Source organism: Mustela nigripes, chromosome 2, assembly GCF_022355385.1.
Source record: "Mustela nigripes isolate SB6536 chromosome 2, MUSNIG.SB6536, whole genome shotgun sequence".
In the NCBI taxonomy this organism is placed as follows: domain Eukaryota; kingdom Metazoa; phylum Chordata; class Mammalia; order Carnivora; family Mustelidae; genus Mustela; species Mustela nigripes.
The window spans coordinates 123,521,247-123,544,536 of NC_081558.1; the positions used below are offsets into that span (position 1 = coordinate 123,521,247).

A 23,290-nucleotide genomic window follows, 5' to 3' on the forward strand; every position below is an offset into this window, starting at 1 on the left:
ACTACTGAGCATGTTCCGTGATGAGGCCCTGAGCTGAGACTTTAGAGAATGCAAACAGGGGCTGTACACCCTACTTTCAAGGGAATTAAGATCAAGTTGAGGGAAGAGGCGAGCAAGGCAGGAGACAAATACAAATAGAAACAAAATGTGAAGGCGATTAAACAGGGGTGTACGGACAAAAGAGGGACAGTCTGATCTGTGTGAGTCTGAGGAAGGTTTGAGAAGCAGGTGACATGTGAGATTAAGTCCCAGAGAATGGCCAGCATTGACAGAAACCCTTTAAAAATCAAGTTATCTATTTGTATTTTTTTTTAAAGAGTCTATTCACTTGAGAGAGAGAGAGAACACAAGCAGTGTGTGGGGAGGGTGGCAGCAGAGGGAGAGGGAGAAGCAGGCTCTCTGCTGAGCAAGGAGCCCAACACAGGACTCGTTCCCAGGACCCCGGGATCACAGCCTGAGCCAAAGGCAGACACCAAACCGACTGAGCCGCCCAAGCGCCCTCATAATTCTGGTTTAAAGGAAAACTGTATTAGTTTATAGTAAAGCATGTGAAATGTTATAGAATTAAACTTTTTTTTCTCACAGCTTATGCTATATCTCTACAGTTTAATTCAATACCTGAGATTTTCCTACTTTGTAACTAGAATGCATTACTCCTCTCTGAACCCTCTTCCTCTTAAAATTCTTTAGAAGCAGCGCTTTCTACTTGGGATTCTGCACAATACTGCTTCAGAAAAATGCAGGTTTTCTTAAAAAGAAGTTGCAATTAGTTGGCCAAAACTCCATGCAATTTTTGGAAAAAATGAGGGACCCTATGAGACCAAACAGCCCTCCAGCTAAGACAACTTCCTGACCCAAAGAGGAAGAGGATCTGATCAATGTGGCAGTGGCAGGAACTGCCCTTCTGAAGAAAATGTACATGAAAGTCAAGTGCTTTTTACTCAGTGTTCCACTGTCCATGAATTGAATCTCTACCAACGACCCCCCAGACAAAGGGAGTGTCACAAAGACCCCTGACGTCTGCCAGCTGGTAAATTGTGGCCAGCCCTTCTTGTCACAGCAAACCTATCTGTCCCGGTGGGTTCGGGAATCTCTTCCATTACGGCCACCAGGCGAAGCTGTACCAAAGGGCTGGGCCACTTAGTACCCAAGTGACACATGAGCCCTTGCATGGGTATATCCATTTGTCCTAGTTTGGCACTCACATAGAGAAGCGATTGCCAAAGAACTTCTGGACTGCGGAGGGGAGGGAGCTACCATCAAGCACCCTGGAAGGAGCTAGAGGAAACCTTCACAGACTCCAAACCAGACCCTGACCCAGGCCCTGAGGTGTCTCTCCCTCTGTGTGGACTCTGCCCTGGCCGAAGCAGAAACAGCCCCTCTTCCCCCATCTGATATGAAGCACCGAGTCAAATGGCCTTGCTCCTGGGGCCACACATACAAAGGACCTTTTTTCAAGGTTGCGCTCACCCCCCTGGTCATCTAGTAATACATAGCAAACCCCCACTTTTACCCAGATAAAACCTAGTTCAGGTAAGCTGCCTGTGTGTCCGTCAGCCTCGGGTTATTTTGGGCAGTGGATGGAAAGAGCCACCAGCATTGCCCACCCCTGCAGTGGCCACAGGGACGTTCATCGGAATCATCCTTTTGTGGTAAGAGCGTACAGGTTCAGGAGGTCATGGCGGGGGAGTGGGGGTTGGCTGGGAGGGCCGAGCCAGCCCTACCTTATTGCTGCCTGTCTATTCCGCAAGTCACCTGTGCACCAGGGAGATAATCGCTCACCAGACCCGGTGGAGGGAGAGTCCATGACGAGCGGCTTTTGCTCACTCCCTGTCCCCACAAAGGGATGGAGTCAACTAGTCACTGGCAAACCTCAAGACAACTGTGCTCAGCTCAAGGAGATGAGCACAGGCCACTGCGGCTCTTTTTTCAAAGGCACCTCTGCACAGTAAGAGTGCAGCTGGGGGACAGGCCGATGAAGTTGCCTAGGCCAGGCACTGGGCACGAGAGTCACCAGAAGGCAGACACCAACCTCGGCTCTTTGTGATGGTCTCTGGACAGGGAGAGCCTCAAGCCCTCCATGGTGAACTGTTGTAAGTGTATCAACACCAGGAATTCACCCTCATTTCTAACCCCAAGTGTGTCACTCGGTGTGGTCCTTTTCTTTGTCCACCTCCTGTGGGGACGAGGCTACATTATTTGCAGTAATTACTTATAAAGACCTGAGGAGAGGCCCTTTTGCAAGGAACCCGTTCCCCAACCTTCTCTTTGAGACTGTTGTTAGGATTCTAGGTTGCAGATGTTAGAAATACTAGAAGAGTATACATCAGGTCAGAACTAGCCTCCTACTCCAAGTTCCAGCACTTCCTCACTCTCACAGAAGAATGTGCTAGAATTCACTGTCTACAAACCTTTGATGGTGGGGGGGATGCATTTGGTTGTGCTGAAGGTATAGGTTTCTGAAAAGGGCCCTTCCCCAGCCTCGCTTGCTGCCTGGATTCTGAAGGAGTAGCATGTGAATTCCGTGAGTCTCTGGACTTTGTAGGTGTGGCTGGGTCCTCTGTAGATGGAAATAAACCTAGAGGAAAAAACAGAATCCATTAGCCACCTCAACTTTCATTAGTGACAAGAAATTAATTATCACTGTTAACTTACCTTTTACTACATACGAGGCAATGAAGTTCATGTTAACTGGGCACCTGAGAAATACAATGTCCTCTTTACCTGGATTTCCCAAAGAACTAAGGTTTAGCTTGAAAATTCCTTCAATTTTAACCTTTGCCTTCACAAGAGCTTTCAAAGCCCCTTTTCCAAACTAGTGAGAACACACTGAAGATTACAGATCTTTGAGAAAAGATTTTAAAAGAAGAAAAAAATACTTAGAATCCTTCATCAGGTTAATCAAAACTGGACAGCTTAAACTGGCAGCTTCTGGATCCTTCTCCAATCTGAGGCGGGACTATTCTGTACTCTGCTAATTATTACCTCCAAGAGGTGTAAGCGTAGAAGGCCTGAATATAGAAAATAAGGCTGGGGCGCGTAGGTGGCTCAGTCATTAAGTGTCTACCTTCGGCTCAGGTCATGATTCCAGGGTCCTGGGATCGAGCCCTGCATCGGGCTCCCTGCTTGGAGGGAAGCCTGCTTCTCCCACTCCAACTCCCCCTGCTTGTGCTCCCTCTGTCAAATAAATAAATAAATAAAATCTTAAAAAAAAAAAAAAAAAAAAAGGACTTACATTTTCAAGTGTTTTCCCCCAGGGTCTTGAAAAATTTGTATTTTTATAATAAAACTGGATTACCTTGGATTAGTATATGCTATCGTTTGTCTTTTTACAGTTAAATATAAAATTTTGGAAGTAACTGCCCCCAAATTATCCAGAATTTCTGTAGATTTGGGACCTGAATCCCGCCAGCCCAGGGACGTGTGGAAGACCACAACATGACTTGGTCCGACACAGGCTCATTGGCTCTCGCAGTGTCTGAGGACAAACCGCAGTCTTCAGAACAATGCTTTAAAATGTCTAGACTCTTGGCCACTGTGGCCTAAGGGGTAGGCAGGATTTATGAATTCATTTAGCAAACATTTCTTGAGCATCTGCTGTGTGCCAGGCTCTGTGGCTTCAAAGATGAATGAGTGAGACTGAATCCCCGTGGGCTGGTTGGGCCTGTGTGTAGTTAGAGCTTTCTGAAAGCAGCAGCCTTTCCCTGGGTCGGAGAACCGTTCCTCTGGACAGACAGATGGATGGGTGGGTAGGTCTAGAGATTAAACAACTTTTTCAGAAACCCTGTCCGAGAGTCAATACTTTTTTTTTAAGATTGTATTTATTTATTTGACAGAGAGAATGAGATCACAAGTAGGCAGAGAGGCAGGCAGAGAGAGAGAGAGGGAAGCAGGCTCCCTGCTGAGAAGGCCCAATGTGGAGCTCATCCCAGGACTCCAAGACCATGACCTGAGCCAAAGGCAGAGGCCCAACCCACTGAGCCACCCAGGCGCCCCAAGCCAATACTTAAAACACCCATGCACTCATCAGCCTTCCCAACTGAGTTCCTGAGCCCTAGTCATTTCACTATTTCGCGTTCCCTCTGCTGTGCTGTGCAAGGAAGCACATTTACTGGGGGCTGAACATGTTCCATTTCAGGGAAAGCCAGAGTCCACTCAGAAACTCACAAATACCATGGCAACCTATTTGGTGCCCTGACACATTACCACCTTAATGAAGACTCCCTTGCTAATGCTGGAGGCAAATAGCTATTCATTAACTCATGCTCCCCATGGGCCAGGATCTCTGACCAGAGAGAGTCACGGCCTTTGGTTGTACCACAAAATGGAAGTCACGGTTTAAGAAGTAAATGTGTTACATCCTCATTACAAACTTGCAAGAAAAGCCTGGTTTTTCAAAGAATCTGGAGAGGGGTTACTAGCAATAGTACTGCTTCCCTGACAAGCCCTGCTCTTAGGAGACTGTTTCCTTTTGACAATATGGTCAGTACATCTGCGTGGACAGTAGCACTCAGAGAAATGGACTGAAGCAGGTTTAGGACTCTGATATGGTAGCATCATCCTAAATCAGGCAAATAGCATACATACCAATTTTCAAATACATCAAAATCTGCTTCTGGACTGTTTTTATTTTTCCCCCTTTAATTGATTGTTTGGCTTTCAGTGCTGCATTTCAGTTCCTAAAAATCGCATCCCAATTTACAGAAGGCACTGTAGAAACAGGTGCCAGCACTGAAGGACTCTGAGATTTTTGCCATTAAAGCATCTGTTTAAGTCTGGGGATAGTGTTACTGGGGAAAAAAAAAAAAAAAAAAAAAAAAAAGCGGGGCTGCATCTGCTTTCAGAAAAAAGCTAGAATGACTCTGAAGGAGACATTTACCAATGGATTTCAGGTTCCAGTTTACTCCCCTTGCATTCAATGAAGGTGGATGCACGTGCAGAAGGCCCAGCTTGTAGCTGGCGCTTCCCCTGGAGAGAAAGCTGGGGGCTGGCAGCCTGGCGCACCCAGCAGAAGAGCACAGAGAACGGGAGAGAAAGCAGTCATCCTTTCTCCCTCCAGCCTTCTGTAGAATAAGCATGTATCTAACCAGTCCTTTAATTTAGCCCTCTGTCTACTTTAGCAATAAGAAGTCATGACTTGCTTGCTGCCCTGCTTTGTCTGACCTCCCTCCCCTCAGAAAAGCCATGGAAGGAATTTTGGGGAAGTAGCCAAACTGGATGGGGCTACTTCCTAGGTCTTGTAATTAGCCAGGTACGGAGCCCTCAGTCAGTGCAGCGAGGACGATGGGCATGTGACAGGCTCTCTCCTGAGTCAAAGGGGCATGGGAGCGGCTAGGGGAGACACCAGGAATCCTAGCAGCTTTGGGAGAAACATTCTGAAATAGCTGGCAGGGCCAACTACTCCACCCCAAAGGCTTACTTAGAGAAAAGGGGGTGTCTTGTCCTCGTGCACCTACGCCCTAGGGCGGATACACAGACCCAAGGTCAGAAGGAGCTAAGCAATGAAGCAAGGCAGCCTCACTCCTGCCTTCTGAGGACTTCTGAGGCCTGCCAAGAGTTTTAGAAGTTCATTCTTTTGGGACACCTGATGGTTCAGTTAGTGAAGCATCTGCCTTTGGCTTAGGTCATGATCCCAGAGCCCTGGGATGGAGCCCAGCGTGGGCTCCCAGCTCAGTGGGGAACCTGCTTCTCCCTCTGCTTGTGGTCTGACAAACAAGCAAAATCTATTAAAAAAAAAAAAAAGTTGCTATGTTTATCCCTTGACAGGTTTCCCGTACCCTCCTTCTTCTTGAGGAAACATAAGAGGTGGAGTAGAAGAGAAGCGCAAGGGTGAGACTGTAGGGTAAGAGAATACAAAGACTGGGTATTCACCTTCTCATACGGAAATCATTGACCATACTCATGTCTAATTTCATGCTGCTTTACTTTCAACAAAGAAATGTATTAAATGCACAGGTCAATGGATTCTAGTTAAGAGCTCCATGTAAGTCAGCTTGTTAATCAAAATCTCAAATCTTTCCTAAACTCTCACCTCGGATTTTAGGTTTCTGGAGACATGACCTTCCCAAGTTAATGGCCAGTTTGGCACTTTTAGTCTCACTTCAGGGGTTTCAAGAGTCTTTATTTTGAAAACTCTGAGGGCTAACACCGGTTCCCACCATCCCCAATACACTCCTCGTCCATGCGGGTTCCATGAGCAGAACAAGCACCGAGACTGTGAGCCGCCAGCAACTTATCTAGCCTCTCTGTGCCTCAGTCTTCCCCTCTGTGCATTAAGGGTCCTCAGGCCCCAACCTCCCTCACGGCACCGTGGTCAGGTTTACTGGGTTAACGGAAGTGTTTAGACCTGTAATCACCACTCCCACAGGTGCCAACTATTTTATAGTGCTAGGGTTTTTATCAAACTCCACTCTCCCTCCTGAGAGACCATCTACATCCCCACTGGCTAATCCCGAGGTTCCTTTCTTTTCTCTGGGGTAGAGAGCTGGCGGTGTGGGGAGAGAGGCCGTCCGGTGAGCCAGGTTGTGCACCGGCCAGAGGTGTCAGCCACAGGGCTCCCTCAGGAAGTCCGCTCATCCTCCGCGCTGGGACTCCTGGTGAGAACGCCTCCCTCACTGGTCTCTGGTGGACTGGGTTTGAGAGCTCACGTAAATGCCACAGGCCCTACACAGAGCTCGCCGTAGGTAAGTGTCACGGATCCTCAATTTCTTTCTGTGCGTGCTGACAGTGATGTCTGTCTTAAACAAAGGCCAACCCAAACAAAATAAAAAGCTCACAAGCCAGCATTAAGAGGCACAGGGTCCCTCTTTTACCGCAACGCTATCATTATTCTCCATCACTCCAAGAGGCAGGAGAATAAAGAACGTCCTTTCTTTGGAGCCAGTGATTAAAGCTAGTTGCATGGTGGCCTCTCAGGGAGGCTCCGAGGGGAGCAACCCATGGCTAGAACCACCCACGCAGAGGCTACAAATATTCATGAAGTAAGTGTTTTAACAAAGACCAACCGAAGTTTTTCTTTCCTAAATTTTTTTTTTTAAACCATCTTCATTTTAAAATTCATTAATAAGTCAGCCAGAGGCCTTTGGTGATAGAATTAAAGATACACCGTGTGTCTTCAGACTCAGTGACTGAAGGCTACACATTCTAAATGGCAGCCAAGGATCCAGCCCCTAGAGCATGTCTGTGCCATGAAGAGAGGACAGGAGCCACCCAGCTTTGCTGATCCCTCCCCCTATGATCTGGGCCATCCAGGGTCATGGCTTGGACTCCACCTGTGTTCATGCACTGCCTGGGACAGGAGTCACTGCCAGAGGACAACAGGAATCCTACAGTCTCGAAGGCCCGGAAAGCTCTGATTTCAGTGTGCACTGTCCCAAGCCTGGGGAAGGGGGTGGATGCCAACTGAGAAGCGGGAGGATCTGGAGCAGCTGGGGTGCCGACATCATCAGAGGATGGTCAAGGAACTCTCACCAAGATCTCAGTCCCTTGGCTCCTGAGGGAGAGAGGGTGGCCTGGGCAATAAGGGATCCGCGACGGGGAGGTGCTCTGATGCTACAGAAACACGATGAACTACGCATACCTGACAGCATGGCTCCCGGACTACAGCACGTGCTCAGTGCAGTCACAGAGCGATTTCAGTGTCTGCTCCCGAATGCAGCCACAGGCACCCCCGCGGAATCACAGCTGCTTAAAGGTCATCCCGGAGCCGCGGGCCCACACTGGCACTGCCTCTGAGGGGGTCTTCCACTCTGCTCTCTACCCCTGCTGCCCAGGGCTGTGTACCTTGGGTGGCCTCAACCCCATGACCCTTCCCTTGGAAGACCAAGAGAACAGGTATAGAAACACCCGCAGAGCTGCGCCGTTGGCTAAGGAGGGGAAGGGTATGAAAACAGTCCCGAGTTCACAGACCTGAGCTTGAATTTAGGTTCACAGCCTGGGGCTTCTGGGCTCCAGAGCCACGAAGCTATTTCTGTCTGTGAAAAATGGGTGTGACAATAATGCCTCCCCTCACAGGCTGTTGTGAGAATCAAATGGGATCATGCTGGCGGAACTCGGTACGAAATGCCTAGTGCTTGTGGGAATGCTAACACTCATGTTATTAAGGACACAACACCAAGGGTTATGAGTGGTTTACCTTGGTTGTTAATGTTGGAGAAGCCTGAAGGATGCCCCCAGAATGGCAACCTTTCGGCTTTCCTGAGCCACAGAGAAAGCTGTACACGTGAGCACCACCCACCCTGGCCCGGTTAACCCAGGCCAAGAATGGCTGCGGACGGCCGAGGAAGATGGGAGCTGTGGGTCCAGGACCAGTGCTGCCCATTCGTGGAAATCGGGGCATTTTTACTGAGAGAAAGGAAAAATGGCCCGAAATGTTCTCTTGTACTAAAGATATTTACTTGGAAGTGGAAACATAAACAAGGCAGAAGGTCGGGTGGGTCACTGAAAGTTTACAGTCTAAATGAATTCTTTATGGCTCTGCCTCCCACTTGCTTCAGCATTGATTGTAATAATGTCTTGAAACTAAACACTTCTATGGTAGCAAGCACACACAGGGGTTTAACGTTGCCAATTTAACAGTGATTTAAGAAAATGTTCTACAGATCTGTGAATACAAAATGGTTCTGCTTATTCTGTTTGCCTGTCAGAGTGTCTCCTTGGTTGGTACAAAGACGGACAAAAACCTTGGGCACGATGCAGAGTCTGTTACCATGAACTTGGACAAGCTGGTTAAATCTCCAGGCTGAGTTTCCAGACACTCGGGATAATAACAACTGTCTCGTTCACCTGGCAGGAGTTTTTATGAGAGCCGAATGAGAGGACCAAGTAAATTCTACGATTTCTTACTAAATACATATTAGGAAGGCAAAACAACAGATTCTTAACAGTTTCACGAACTTCTAGGGGAAGGCTATATTTTAACCTCAGCATTCTAGGTTTTAACACATAGTAAAAGATGACTTTTTTAATTTTTGCAGTGAAAGGCAACTGAAGGAAGAATTCAAACATGTTACATCTTTGAATGTTTATTTTCAATTATTTTAGAGTAAAATGATGATAGGTCAATAATTCAATTTTAAAAACTTTATTTCCTTAAAAAAGTTTTGTTTCAAAAAAAAAAAAAGAAAGAAAAAAAAATCCAAGAATGCCCTGGATGGCTCATAACTTAAATTCACAGTAGAAAATAAGATAACACGAAGGTTCTTGTGTTTACTACCTTGTTCCTACCTTATAATCCCTAGGCCCACTACAAGCTAACAGTAGCTTGTTAATATTAACTCCTCACTAGGATCTACCCTGCTGACCTAAAATGGCCTCTAGTCCACTCCAGGCTGCAAATGGCATGTTTTGAAAGTTGTTCTACAACATCACAAATCAACAGCTGTTAGTAAGATCAGCACAGCTATATTAACGATGTTGTTCCACTGCCTTCATTTTCTCTCAATCTCCCTGGGCCGCATGGGCTATGTGTGTGAGAGAGACAGACAGACTCTCCTCCATTACTGAAGCCATCCATGCTTGGGAGTGGAGGGTGTTCAAAACAGGGATGGAGAGGATGTGTCCTCGCTCCACCGAGAACACAGAGTCCTGTCATGTCTATGCAGAAGCAGTTGGAAGCAGATGGCATCGTGTGGGTCACCTGAGGCAGGGGCGGTGTTTCCTAGTCTGCTGTGAGGTTGGTGAGAGGCCCCACTTGCAGACCAAGCACCCAAGCGCCAGGGAGTTCTGAAAGACCCGTGCGAAAGGAGCTCCTCTCCTACCCCCACGCTCTCAGTTGCATACATGTCTACTGGCTCTTAAGGGATCCAACTCTAACACTTTTTGGTTAGGTTTCATTTCAGGCTCCTTTTCAAAGAAATAAAATGTCAATTGAGCTGCCGATGAGACTCTACAGAGAATAAAAGAAAATCCCTTTTTTCGTTTTTGTTGTTCAAACTGTACCTCGTTATTGATGTATTAAAAAAGAGATTTATTTTGAAAAAAAAAAAAGAAAAGAGAGAGAGAGATTTCAGTGTGAAGTCCGTCTAAGAATCTTGAAACCTCCCATTCTCCTTTCTTTTCAAGCATATGCAGGAATCTCTTCAAGAATACTCTTCCCAGAGTCCTGCAGATTTCAGTTTGTCTGCTTCTATTTTAATGGGTTTGCCTCAATCTTACATGATTTAGAGGAAAAAAACACTAAAATGCTGTATGTTCTATTTATGTTTAAAGAGATCAAAATTCCATTTTGAAATGGGAAAAAAAAACAACAACAACCCTATAGCCTGAATTTTTTTTTACTTCCAGTCCAATTAAGTTCTCTAACAGTTCATCTATCATTACTTACCTCTGCTTGTACCTGACATTTCAGGCTGCAAACCTAGTCAGACTAAGCCCACAGTACTCTATTTTGTAGACTTAATTTTTTTGCTTTTCTAAGACATATCAATGCTTTTCCTCCATCAATCAGGGACTGGAGACAGGCATTATTAGTTCCATTCTGTAGAGAGAGAAACTAAGGCAAAAAGAAGTGAAGGGACATGCCTCTAGCCATCTCTGAAACTCAGTAACAGATCTGGGATTAGAGCAGAGATCTGACACCCCTGTGGAGAACCACATCGCCTTCCACTGAGGGAAGGTAATACCAAAGTGTCATTTATCCAACAAGGGTGATCATGTGTGTTACCAGGACTATTCCAAAGAAACAAAGGAAACTAGTATCGACGGTCTCTGTAGGCCCTGAGCTAGTTGCCTTACATCTATTTAATTCAACAATATGCTCTGAGAAATGGAAAGCAGGGGTCTGTTCCATAATAAGCATACATTAGGAAAGTTCACTTCTCCCATAGGGCTCATACACTCTAGCGACTTTTATTAGTTGCCTAGTGTGTATTCTTTCAGGGTTTCTTTGTAGAGATTATTTTCTGTCCCTCTCTAACAGTCAGCAGTCATATTGTACACATTAACAAAGCCCTCCAATTTTGCCTGATGATGGGAAAAGTGTCACCGGCCTTAAGGACTGAGTTAAATGGAGAGCAACTGGTAATTAGCCACTCTATCAGAGCCCTCTGCACCATCCCCTTTTGCTGGGAATATATTGGCTTTAAAATACACTGGTGATCTGACTAAACCTAAACAACAGATCAGCCATAAATGCATTCCTGGAACTTAAGTTCCTCTCGTCTCGGTGCTGTGTACAATTATCAGGAACATAGACCCAGGAGGGTCAGGACGAGAATCAGCATCAACTCAAATTCTGTGAGGGAAGCCTAATGTTTCATTTCAGTAACACAGACAAATGCACGTTCAAAATCCTCAGTACAGCGTTACAATCTTAAAATGCATGAGTTGATCTTGTTATTCTAATCCCTGTATTAGGTTAATGCAGCATTATGAAAATGTTTACTCTGAGTGTATATTCTTCTTGCATACACAGGAACCAAAGACTTTCAGAGCTTCTGTGCCCGATTTGCTAAGAATAATAGACTTAATCACTCAAGGTCATGACAGATAATTTTTGTTTTTCTGCTGAAATTAAATAAAATCTCCTGTGCTGTCTGCTCATTGTTTCCCGTTAACTATTTTCTCAGTAAGATAAGTTCCTTATAGGTAGCCACATACCTCAAAAGACTTAGCACATTATAGTAATTCAGGAAAAAAATGATGACTGGGTCATTATAATCTAACTGCGAGGAATAAATGGCCCTATAAATATAAGGCACTGCTTTGAAGCTGCTACATCAAGACGTGGTCAGTGACCTTGGACTGGGAGCCTTGTGAGTCAAAAGCTTAACTACATGGAAAACAAATGTCCTGTTCATGGGGCACAAAATTTTCAACACAGCAAGCCCAGGTGACCCAGATGAATTCTAGGTTGATTTACCTGGGAGGCAAGGATTTGGGCAAGATGCTCTTTTGGGATCCCTTCTGTTTACATGAAATAGTCCCAAACTGAAAAAGAGCCACATGTAAAAGAATGAGAATAGGAAGAGGCATTCAGGTGGAGAAAAATCTAGGGCACATTTCTGTGCTTTGGAGATTGTATCCTTGGTTTCCACCCAATTCTGAGTCTATATCACTTGCCTCCAACCTAAGGCTCTTTTGCATGAGGTTATAAAATTGGGACCCTTTTAACACTCATTACCCTATGATTTTCTGTAAGAAGCCTTCTCTCCTCATTTAATTTTAAGCCTATAATCATACACTGAAATCGTAATAATCATTAAAATTAAATTCAAGTCAACTTATCAGAAACAACCCATTTTCCATCTAGCCAGGGAAGGCTTTGGTAGAAATCCTATCAGCATGGAAAATATTTCACTTTTTGTTCAAAAACTAAATAATGTAGATAAAAGCTCTCAATGTCCGGCATTTTGCAGGTGCTCAATAAATAGAAGTATCATTTAGGAAGTTTTAGAAATGTATTTTTGGCTCAAGATTATACTTAGAAATCTCTAGTTCATTTTATATTTTTTGACTGAGAGGTATATAAATAAATATAACAAACCATCAAAGTGTAGATGTAAAACCTTAGGGGCTTTTGAGATCTTAAGTGGTCATTCTTTAAGAAATAGTATCTGGGGCACCTGGCTGGCTCAGTCAGTTAAGCGTCTGCCTTTAGCTCAGGTCATGATCCTGGATTGTGGGATCAAGCCCTGTGTTGGCCTCCCTGCCCAGTGGGGAACCTGCTTCTCCCTCTTTCTCTCCCTCTGCCCCTCATCCCTACAGAGAGTTCTCTCTCTACCTCAGATAAATAAATAAAATCTTTTTTAAAAAGTTGGTATCTTTCTTAGTTGTCAAAAGCAGAAACAAAGATATGAAGAAAAAAGAGACAGCATGCCCTAATCATTTGCAAGAGCCGCCCTTCTGTAAAGGATATAGTTCACAACTAATCTAGAAGATTCAGTGCTTTCAGGTGAAAAAGGTGAAAAGGGACTCAGAGTTCACGTTCTAGTGTAGCCTAGGGTAGACTGATATCTGAGCAGCCAAATCAAGACAACTCTTTAATTTTAAAATTACCGAGAATGGAGTTACTAATTTTCTTTGTGTTTCTGCTGTAAAATGTTTTAGGACTAACATTATCTTCATAGCTGGCTAGGACAGCTGGGCAAGTCACACATTGCCGGCTCTCCCTTTGAATACCCACAGCACCTGGTGACAAAATCCACCAAAACCACTATTTATCTACCTCTGGTTCTCACCGTGGCTACACGTAGGACATACAGTATTTTTGCCACATACATAATAAGAACTTATTAGTGGTTAATGCAATCAATGTATACACTAGGGAATATGTGTACCTTTCCCAAAAGTCACGACTGGAGATCACTGTGGCAATGAGTTCAAGGAAAAATCCACTCCTTGAATGAAGACGCTTACTTTCAGTTGGACAAGCCACATCCAAGTCTCAAAGAACCTCAAGGAGACCGGAATGGACAAAAACTATACTAATCACAAGAATTATAATGTATCCAACTCAGATGATCTCCCCCTAATTCTCATGCATCAAGATCCAAAGTTAAATACAGGCTTGGATTTAAGGGGCCAATTGATACAAAAGTTCCTCTAGACACTAAGGAAGGTCATCTTCAAACTCGAATTAGGCCAAGTTTCATCCTATTAAATCATAGGAAAATTATTCCCCAAATAGAACGAGAATTTATTATGGTCTATACTCCCATCACTTTAATAACTTTGAGAGCATTGACAAATCTAATTTAAAAAAGATATATTTGGACTCCAGATGATAAAATTAAGAAAAATACTGTCCCTAATGGTAAGTTTTCTTAAATTGCCATTTAAATTTAGGCAAGTCATTTATTTGATTAACAGTGCCATCTTTGGGCCTCCACCCCGCCCTTTTAATAGCATGAACTGACTGCTAGGCTCTGCACTCCCTTCTGTCCAGCACATTTAAATGTATCGTGACAGCACACTCATCCGGATCAGCATTCACGGGCATCCGTAGAGTTCTCCACACGAGGGGGCCCCCTACAGTAGGATGCAGACAACTGGTTTGGTGCAGAGCCCCCGCTCGGCCCACATTCCTGGATCTAACAGTAGAGGCAACTGCACGAGGAGTTAGGCAGCCCCCGTTCTGATCCCAACTCTGCTACCAGTGTCAATGTTTTTGGACTTCACTTTTTGTAAAGGAGGACATGACTATAAGATACTCCCTAACAAAGACTCTCTCAACCACCAAAGGAAGCCAAAAGCCCAGGGCAAAAAACGAAGGCTCATTTGCAAATTTCCCCAACTGCTAGCTTTAAATAGTTATCAGGATTTCTGTTTGTCCATAATTCTTGTTCTTCCATAATCCTGTTCCCTGCCAGTTAAGATTATGAACCCATGAAAGTGCATCCGAAGGTACCAAGCCTAGTAAGACGAATGGTCTTGTCTATGAGTGAGTATGCCTTTAATCTCCAATGAACCTACCAAAAGAAGCCTCATTTTCTCTATGCTTTCTATACCAGGATGAGTTTCCAATAAAACAATCACTTTTTGTTCCTTTCTAGTCAAATTACTAGGTTTGACAGGTCCTTCAAAGATCAGTTCAAATGCCACCTGTCTCAAAAAGCCGTTTCTGGTTGCTCTCTACCTCCTCCAGCCTCCCACAACACTTTTCTCCAAGGGCATTCATGTTCTGAGACCGTGTTGGGGTAGACACTATGCTGCTAGCGGAAGGGGTTTGTTTTTCCTTGATCTTGGTCTCCACTGAAGGTCTACCTCAAACAGTGCCTTCCTCACAGCAGGATTCCACTGCTCTGAAACGTATCAATGTAGTTGAGTACAGGGTGGGGGATGAAGACTGGCTAGGGGTGTCTGTTCTAATTAACCATTCCCCGGGAAAGGGGCAGGAGACTCTAACGCATAATGTGGGAAGGACAGAAATGGTTTCAGCAGATATGCCTTGGGGAAGTAGCAGCACGTACCTGTCCATCTGGGTGTCTTGGATTTATGCCCCCCCTCCCCACCTCCTTCACCTGATTCTCTGATCTGGCCTTTCCGTCACAGAACATTCTGTCGTCATTACCTTTACTCTGCATCTGAATTATTCCTAAATACAGTTCAGAGGCCCATCTTCTGATCAGGCATTTTCAAAGGAAATGAAATTAGGCTAAACAAATACAACGTGAAAGACTGGGTTTGATTTCTGTGGCCAAGAGTATTTCCTGGGTGTGCAATCTTATGAAGAATTTCCTGTTTGCTCTGGATAATTTCATCTTACACTGCCCACAGTTACAGAGCACGATCCCCATCTGTACATCACCACAGCTATTTCAGATTGGTAAACATGTTTGTCCCGATGGTCACTGAATATTTAAAAAGCTAACATCTCTTTCTGAGTCTTATTTCCCTTCGCGCTTGTGACTAATAGAACACTCTAACCCAGCGTGGACTTGACTTTGGCAGTTTTCTTTTTAGATAATTTCTCTGCATTATCTGGCTTTACGAAAGAAAAAAATAAACGCATAGATTATCAAGCAAGTCAAGGGCTTCAGAATGTTAGTTTAGAACATTCTCAATGGCGGATGGACGGTACAAAATGTAGGACCCCAACACACAGGAAATCTTTCAAGCAGGAGGACCGACAAACGAGCAAGGATTCGTTTTGCAAGCCAAAGGCACAGAACCGTCCTGCGTGCCCCTCCCCGCCATCTCACCTCTTGTTTCTGTCCTCCAGCTGCAGTGTGTACACCAGGTCGTCCGCTGCGTGTGTCTTGGGGTTGCTGTCTCCCCATTTCAGCTTCAGGCTCTGGGGCCCTGCTGCAGCACATTCGAGCCTTGGAGGCAAGGGGGGTAATGGCCGAGTTTTTGCCCTAATGAACTGACTAAACGGTCCAGCTCCGATTTCATTTACAGCCTGAATTCTGATCCTGGGAAAAGGGAAAAATACATAAACATTGCAGGTTTAAGAAGCAGCAATTCCTCACTTCAAATAAAACATCGTGTGCAGTATTTCTTAGGTGCCCCTAAACCAGTATTATGGAATAAAGAAAAGCAAGTTAAAGTCATTCAAGACAAACAGAGAATAGGGCAGCCAGAAAACAGATTATATCCTCTCTTCCAAAAAACAGCAAGAATGAAGGAATCAGCAAGATATCTCTTAGTTCTTTAATTAAAAAAAAATAAATAAATAAAAAGTCTACTGTCTGAGGGAAGACATCCTAAAGATTACTATTATACCTTACTGTCGCCACCTGCTAGCTGCCCGAGTTAGCTTTGGAAGTGAGTGGGCTACAAGGAACACATGCAACAGGGGAGCGAAGGAGACTCCGTTAGAGTTTAAGAACCACGGACAACTCTCCAACAGGACATTTCTCCTGCCTCACCCCAGAGTCTCTGCTCGTCAATAACCAGACCTCGGTGTGCAGACACCGCTGGTAATGGGGTGTCATTCAGATGAGCAAAAAATCTTCACCGCATGTTTGCAATATGCAGCGTCATGGGTAATATAGATGTTATTAACACTGCCCCATGGCCTATAAATTGAAAATCAAACAGAGTTAAAAACTGTAAGTAACAGTATCCTATTATTATTCCTATTTTTCTCGTTCCTCCATTTCCTTACTGGCTGTAACAGCCCTCCAAGGTCTTCACCCAACACAACGAGGGCACTGCCCCATCCATGTTCTCAACCCCGCCTCCCTGCAGTGACTACATGCCCTTGAAAGCTTCTTTCTTCCTGGCATTTGGCAGCCTACACAGCCCGGTTCAGGCTTTCCTGCTCTGCTTCTCAGACCAAAGGTCTCACGCCACGGCCCCACCACCCCTCCACCCTCCATTCTTCCTCTCTTCTTCTGTATGGTGTGGACAGTGTTCTCAATAACCTGACACTTTCACAGCTCCTAAGTCCTGGATATGCCTCTCCGCCACCCCTTCGTGCCCCACCCTCAGGCCTCCAGCAGAAACCTCCACCCCAGCCCCAAGACACACGACAATAAAATAAGTCAGAGATCAATTCCGAGGAAACAGATCAATTTAAAATACTCCTCTAATTTGGTTTTATGTACCTGTCACTAACAGTGATTATTGCTTACACTTACCTTAGAAAATACTATTTAGGAACTACGATACCTAAATTCATCTTGCAACCTCAAATTCGCGTGAACTCTTCAAATGTACAGATTATTTACTATGGCAAGTCAGTCTACTAATGTGCCTGCAGACTGTGGAGAAGGAAGCAAAGCCCGGTTAACTACAGATGAGAGGAAGCAAGCACAGCCCACCCCAAGTCTCCCCCACCGACGTGGCCATCAGACAAGGACAAAAGAAATGCAGTAGCCATTTAGAAGCTCTGAAAGGTAGCAGTTGGAGGGTCTGGGGAAGAAGGGAAACTACACCAACCAGCAGTGAATTCACCACTGTCTCCCCCTCTGTGATCCTCCCAAAGGGACTCAATGCACCCTGGTATCTAGGAGCAGACATCAGCATGGACTGAGGGCTCTAGGAGAAGGAAGCCTGGCTCAGGAAAGGGCTCTTAGGATGCTCAGAGCACATGGGGAAAATCTTCCATTCTCCTTTTTCTCTTCTGCATTCTCTCTCTCCCCAGCCCTTACCCAATTCCTTCAGTTTAACAGCCTAAAGAAGAAACAACACATGATCCTCTCAAGTGGTACAGTAAAAGCACCTGATGAAATCCAACTTCTACTCATAATATACAAATTCTCAGAAAACTAGGGGCAGAAGGAAATGTTCTCAACCTGAAAAGGGCATATACAGAAATACCTACATTATACTCAGTGGTGAAAGACTAAATAATTTCTGAGATCGGGAACAATGCAAAGATGCCTACTCTCAACACTCCAACTCAACATTATGTCCTAGAAGTCCCAGCCAGTGGCAGGAAAAAATGCCACAGAGATAAGAAAGAAAGAAACCAACACTGCAAGACACTGCTGAAAATCTTAAAGACCTAAAAAGGGAGAGACATTCTGTGTTCACGAATTGAAAGACTGCTAAAAAAAGGAACGTCAGTTGTCCCCAGATTGGTTTACAGAGACAATGCAATTCTAAACATTCCAGCAGGCTTCTTCTTGGTAGATCCAGGGCTTCCCAGATCCAGGGCTTGCAAAATAACTTAACATGGCTTAACATGATTCTCAAAGTATGTGGCAAGGCCAAAGAACTAAAATTGCCCAACACATAACTGAAAAGTAAGAATAAAGTTGAGAGAATCACACTTTCTGATTTAGGACTTACTAAAAAGCTACAGTAATCAAGACAGTGTGGTACTGGTAAGAGACAGACACACAGATCAATGTAAGAGAATACAGACTCCAGAAATAGAGCCACAGAAATATGAAGGATTGATTTTTGACAAATGTGCAAAAGTAATTCAATAGAGAAATAATAGTCTTTACAAATGGTGCTGGAACAACTGGATGTCAAGAGGAAAACAAAACTCTGTCTAAACCTTGTGTCTTATTCTAAACTTTTTTTTTTTTTAAACAATTTATTTACTTATTTGACAGAGAGAGAGAGACCACAAGTAGGTAGAGAGGCAGTGGGGGAGGGGCAGGCTCCCTCCTGAGCAGAGAGCCTGATGCAGGGCTCAATTGGCCCCAGGACCCTGAGATCATGACCTGAGCTGAAGGGAGAGGCTTAACCCACTGAGCCACCCAGGCGCCCCTTATTCTAAACTCAGAATGGATCATGGATCTAAACATACACTATAGAACAGAAAACTTTTAAGAAGAAAATAAACAGTATCTGTTACCCAGAATTAGGTGAAGAGTTTTTACCTATGATGTGAAAAGCATGATCAAAAAAAGAAAGAAGGAAAAGAAGAGAAAGGAAAAAAAAGCACAAAGAAAGAAAAAGAGAAAGAGAAAGAAAAAGAAAGAGAGAAGAGAAAGAAGAAAAAAAGAAGGAAAGAAAGAAGAAAGGAAGTAGAAGGAAGAGAAGAGTTGGGACTTCAAAATTCAAACAATTTGCACTGTTAGGAGAATGGAGGCAAGCTATAGACTGGAAAGAGATATGTACAAATTATATATCTGATAAAAGGACTGTATTCACAATGTATAAAAACCTCTGAAAGTCAATAGTAAGAAAACAGCCAACCTAATTAAAAAATGGCCAAAGACTTGAACCAACATTTCACCAAAGGGGATACACATATGCCAAATAAGCAGACGGACAGTTAACATCATGGGCTAGTCGGACAATGGGACTTAGAACTACAGTGAGGTATCATTCTATCCCTACTAAAGTCATTAAAAGAAAACCCAATACCATGCTGGTACACATGAGGAGCACCTGTAACTCTCACAGGTTGCTAGTGAGAACGCACAATGGTGTAGCTACACAGGAAAAAACCAGCTGTTCTATTTGACTTCTTATAAAGCTTAATATACATGCATATAACCCATCAATTCCACTTCTGGGTCTTTAGAGAAATTACAATTTATGTTCAGACAAAACCTGCACACAAAGGATTATAGCAGCTCTATTCATAATCACCCCAAGCTGGATAAACATCTGTCTTCTGGTTTTGGAATGTAGCAAATACTTCTGATAAAGTACAGCAAAAATCCCATTAAAAAGAGCCTTACTTTCCCCAGACTCTATTAAATGTGGGGCTCTATCAGGTCTCTTGTAGATATAACCTTGAAAGACTAAAATAAACTCTGCCTCACCTCTCAACTTGAAATCTCACAGCATTATGGTGTTAATACAGGAGTTCCCCTCACCCCCTGTGATTGGACAGGAGGAAATTTTTCTCAACTGGAGAGGAAAGATCTTTTTAAAAAAAGGTCGTCATCATGGTGGTTGGAATTACCCTTTTTCTCTTCTTAGGAAAAGAGAATTAAGCCAGACATTAAGTTTTAGCCTTTCTTCAATGGTATGACAAATCTCCTCACCTACAAGGTTTATATTAATGTCCTTCTACTGTGCAGACTGCCATTCCCTCCCCTTATTATAGGGACAAATATTCCTAGAGCCCAGAACCCAAGATGCTTTCTTCTGTTTGCCTGCTTCTTGGTGTTGAAGCCTAGGTTTGAGACGTACAACAGTATCCCTAATTTCTAGGTGGAGCCCACGAAGTAGGAATTCCTCTACTTTACAAATGAAGAAACCGAGGCCTGGCTAGGTCCAGCATGTGCGCCAACTGACACGACAGACAGAGGTCAGAGGTGATGTGAATTTTGTCTTTTTTAGGCTCAAAGTCTTTCGTCCATTCTGGCACACCATACTCTCAGAGTGTAACTTGAACCAAACACAGTTTCTAATCCAATCAAGAGGTAATTTTAATTCAGATCACACTTTCAGATCAACAATGGCCTTTTGCCAATAAAGCGGGCATCTAGAACAGTCAAAAAAATTTTTTTACATTATTTAAAAACCAGCCTCAAAGTAAGATACCTCAACTTATCTACATTCTTACACAATACATTTTGTTTCAGTAAAAATGCATGGAAAAACATTTTTCTGGGTAGCTGATGCACTGAACTAACATCACTTAGTTCTAATGATAAAGTAAAACTCAAAACTGAAATACAACTGAGGAACTGATAAAATTAGAGGCAGCCATGGGGCGCCTGGCTGGCTCTCTCAGTCTGCAGAGAGTGCAACTCTTGACCTCAGGGTTATAAGTTAGAGTCCCACATTGGGCGCAGAGATTAGTTAAAAATAAAATCTTAAAAAAAAAAAAAAAAAAAAGAAATGAGACTATGTCTTCTTGCATTTTGGTAAAAATATGACATGCTCTGAGTCTAGGAGGCTGAGGAAAAGCTGAACGAGGACTATGACGGTTGCTGTTTGTTTGGGAGTGAAAAATGCAGTGTGAAAATAATTTCATAATTCCAGTGGGATCTCACACAGAACTAATAAGCAAAACGAACACTGACCTGAGGAACCATTCTAAGAATTCACCTCAGAAAAAAATGACCTTCGGGGCGACTGGGTGGCTCAGAGGGTTGAGTCACTGTGGTCGGCTTGGGTCATGATCTCAGGGTCCTGGGATTGAGCCCCACATCCGGCTCTCTGCTCAGCAGGGAGCCTGCTTCCCCACCTCCATCTGCCTGCCTCTCTGCCTACTTGTGATCACTCCCTGTCAAATAAATAAATAAAATCTTAAAAAAAAAAAAAAAGAAGAAGAAAAAACTGACCTTTAAGTTTTATTAGATTAATTAAAGTCTATTCCAAACCCAAACTTGACAAGTTTTCTCTTTACCTGAAATAACATGGTAACCTTGAAATTTAGATTGGATCCCCAAGCTTCTTTCTTCTTCTTCTTTTTTAATGCATTATATCAGTTTCTGAAATCGTCAGCTCTGCAAATTATGTATAAGGGAAATGGAAGTTTGCTTTCCAGTTAAGGGAAGTGATCTCTAACTCTTGAGAAATTCTGTGCTGGGCAGGCTGATTTGGAAACCTCAAGTGGCCAGCAGTCTGCAATGTCCAGTGGTACATGGGTAATTCTGACCAAAAAAATTCAATTAAGTAGCACAGCCTTTATAGTTTTTGACTGACAAATCTTCTAATAAAATTATCTACTACTACTACTAGTTGTACATGCTGAAAACATTCCTGCTTCAGAAGTTTGTAGCCTTCCAGGGGCACCTGGATGGCTCAGTCGGTTGAGCGTTTGACTCCTGGTTTCAGTCAGGTTGTATGTGAGATCAAGCCCCGTTTGGGGCTCTGCGCTCAGCGTGGGGTCTGCTTGAGTTTCTCTCTCCCTCTCCCTCTGCTCCTCCTCCCCCTGCTCTTTCTCTCTAAAACAAATAAATAAATCTTTAAATTAATAATAATAAAAAAAGAATCATAGCTTTCCATAACACACTTTATACACATACACACTCTCAAATTTGACACTCTCTATGTTAAAGTAAGAATGACTTTCAAAATGAACTTCCTTAGCTGGGGAGGGTGACTTTTCAATCCTAATCAGCCATCCCAGTACTCAGGGTGTCTCCTGTGTGAGGGTTGGGAGCAACTGGGACAGCTGGAGGAGAGGGCTAAGAGCAGAAGATGAACTTTTTATACCCCACCCCTCCCCACAGCCCGCTGTCTAATCATCTAGGACAAAAATATGAAAGAAGGAAATAATCATCAGGTAACTTCCGAAGAAATAAAAATACCAGCTAAAACACAAGAAATCTCTGGAGGAAATCATGCCATTGGAGTAAAGGATTTAGTACCTGTGCTGCGTTCTGTTTCTAGGCAGTCAGACTAGCCTTTGACAGGAAACCAAGCCTTCAAAGTCCTCCATTGCTTAAGAAATGATACCAGATTCCCACAGACCTATAATCTGGTTACAGCCTACTTTGCAGCTCATTTCTCCCCTGGACATTAGCAAAAGATCATTTACAGAGTGCTGACTTACTGTGTGTCAGGTCCTATATGAGGCACCCAGAATCCTATCTAAAACATACCCTACTAGGTAACTAAAGGTATTGTTTCCATTTTACAGATCAGAAAATTGAGGCAGAGAGAGCTTAAATAGCTTGCCAGAGGTCACAAAGCCAGTGTAAGTGAGGCACCCAGGACTGAAGTCAAGCTGTTTCACTTAGAATCTGTCTCCCAATACAGCCCATCTCATCTTATTACAATGATTTATGATTCATTTTTTGACAGGCTTTGACACAGAGTAAAGACTCAACAGATGTTATTTTTATCTCTGTTTTACCTAGCAAAGAGGGCATAAAAGAGTGTAATGAACAAATCTACCTTAAGTTTTAGTTGTTTGGTAGCTTGGTATGAGTCAGACACATAATGAGGTTGCCAAAAAAAGTAATCGTAGACAACCTTCCCAACAGTTCAATATGGAGACCTTGAAAGTGACAGTCTGGCTCTGCTCTGAGCCAGCCAACCAGACCATTCCTGGAGGTCTGGGCACCACTCATTAAAGAGTCCGTCAAGACACAGAACTCACCCAATAAGAGGATGGAGGAGTGAACCGAAAACCCATGCTAGTGAAGACAGATGTGAAGGAAATGAGGATGGTTAAAGAGAGGACAGCGGACACTATACGACAGTGATGTCTGGACCCCCTGGGTCCTACTAAACCGCAGGCTACAGGAATGGAGCTCAGACTCCTGTAAGATGCAAAAGCTGTCTGGGTGATTCTCACATACATCAATACCCAAGAATCACTGCTTTAAGGCAAAACTTCTTAAACGTTAACATGCATCAAAATCTCCTGCAGGGCTGGTTAAAGCAGAGTGCCAGGCCTTAATCCCAGAGTTCCTGACTTAGTAGATATAGAGCAGAGCCTAATAATTTGCATCTCAGCCAGTTTCTAGAAGATGCTGATGCTGCTGGTCTGGGACCCACACTGTGATAACCACTGCTCTCAACGAAGGCCCAG

General features: G+C 43.8%; 1 protein-coding gene across 2 annotated transcripts in view; it reads right to left on the bottom strand.

Annotated features, from left to right (window-relative positions):
• The window catches only part of FNDC3B (fibronectin type III domain containing 3B), a 338,247-nt gene that overhangs the window by 13,888 nt on the left and 301,069 nt on the right, over positions 1-23,290 (bottom strand). For both annotated transcript variants that reach the window (XM_059391541.1, XM_059391542.1), the window contains exons 23-24: positions 15,642-15,854; positions 2,412-2,578 (exon numbers count right to left, since the gene is read on the bottom strand). In XM_059391541.1, the coding sequence (XP_059247524.1) occupies positions 2,412-2,578; positions 15,642-15,854 (380 nt within the window). The remainder of the gene's footprint in view (positions 1-2,411; positions 2,579-15,641; positions 15,855-23,290) is intronic.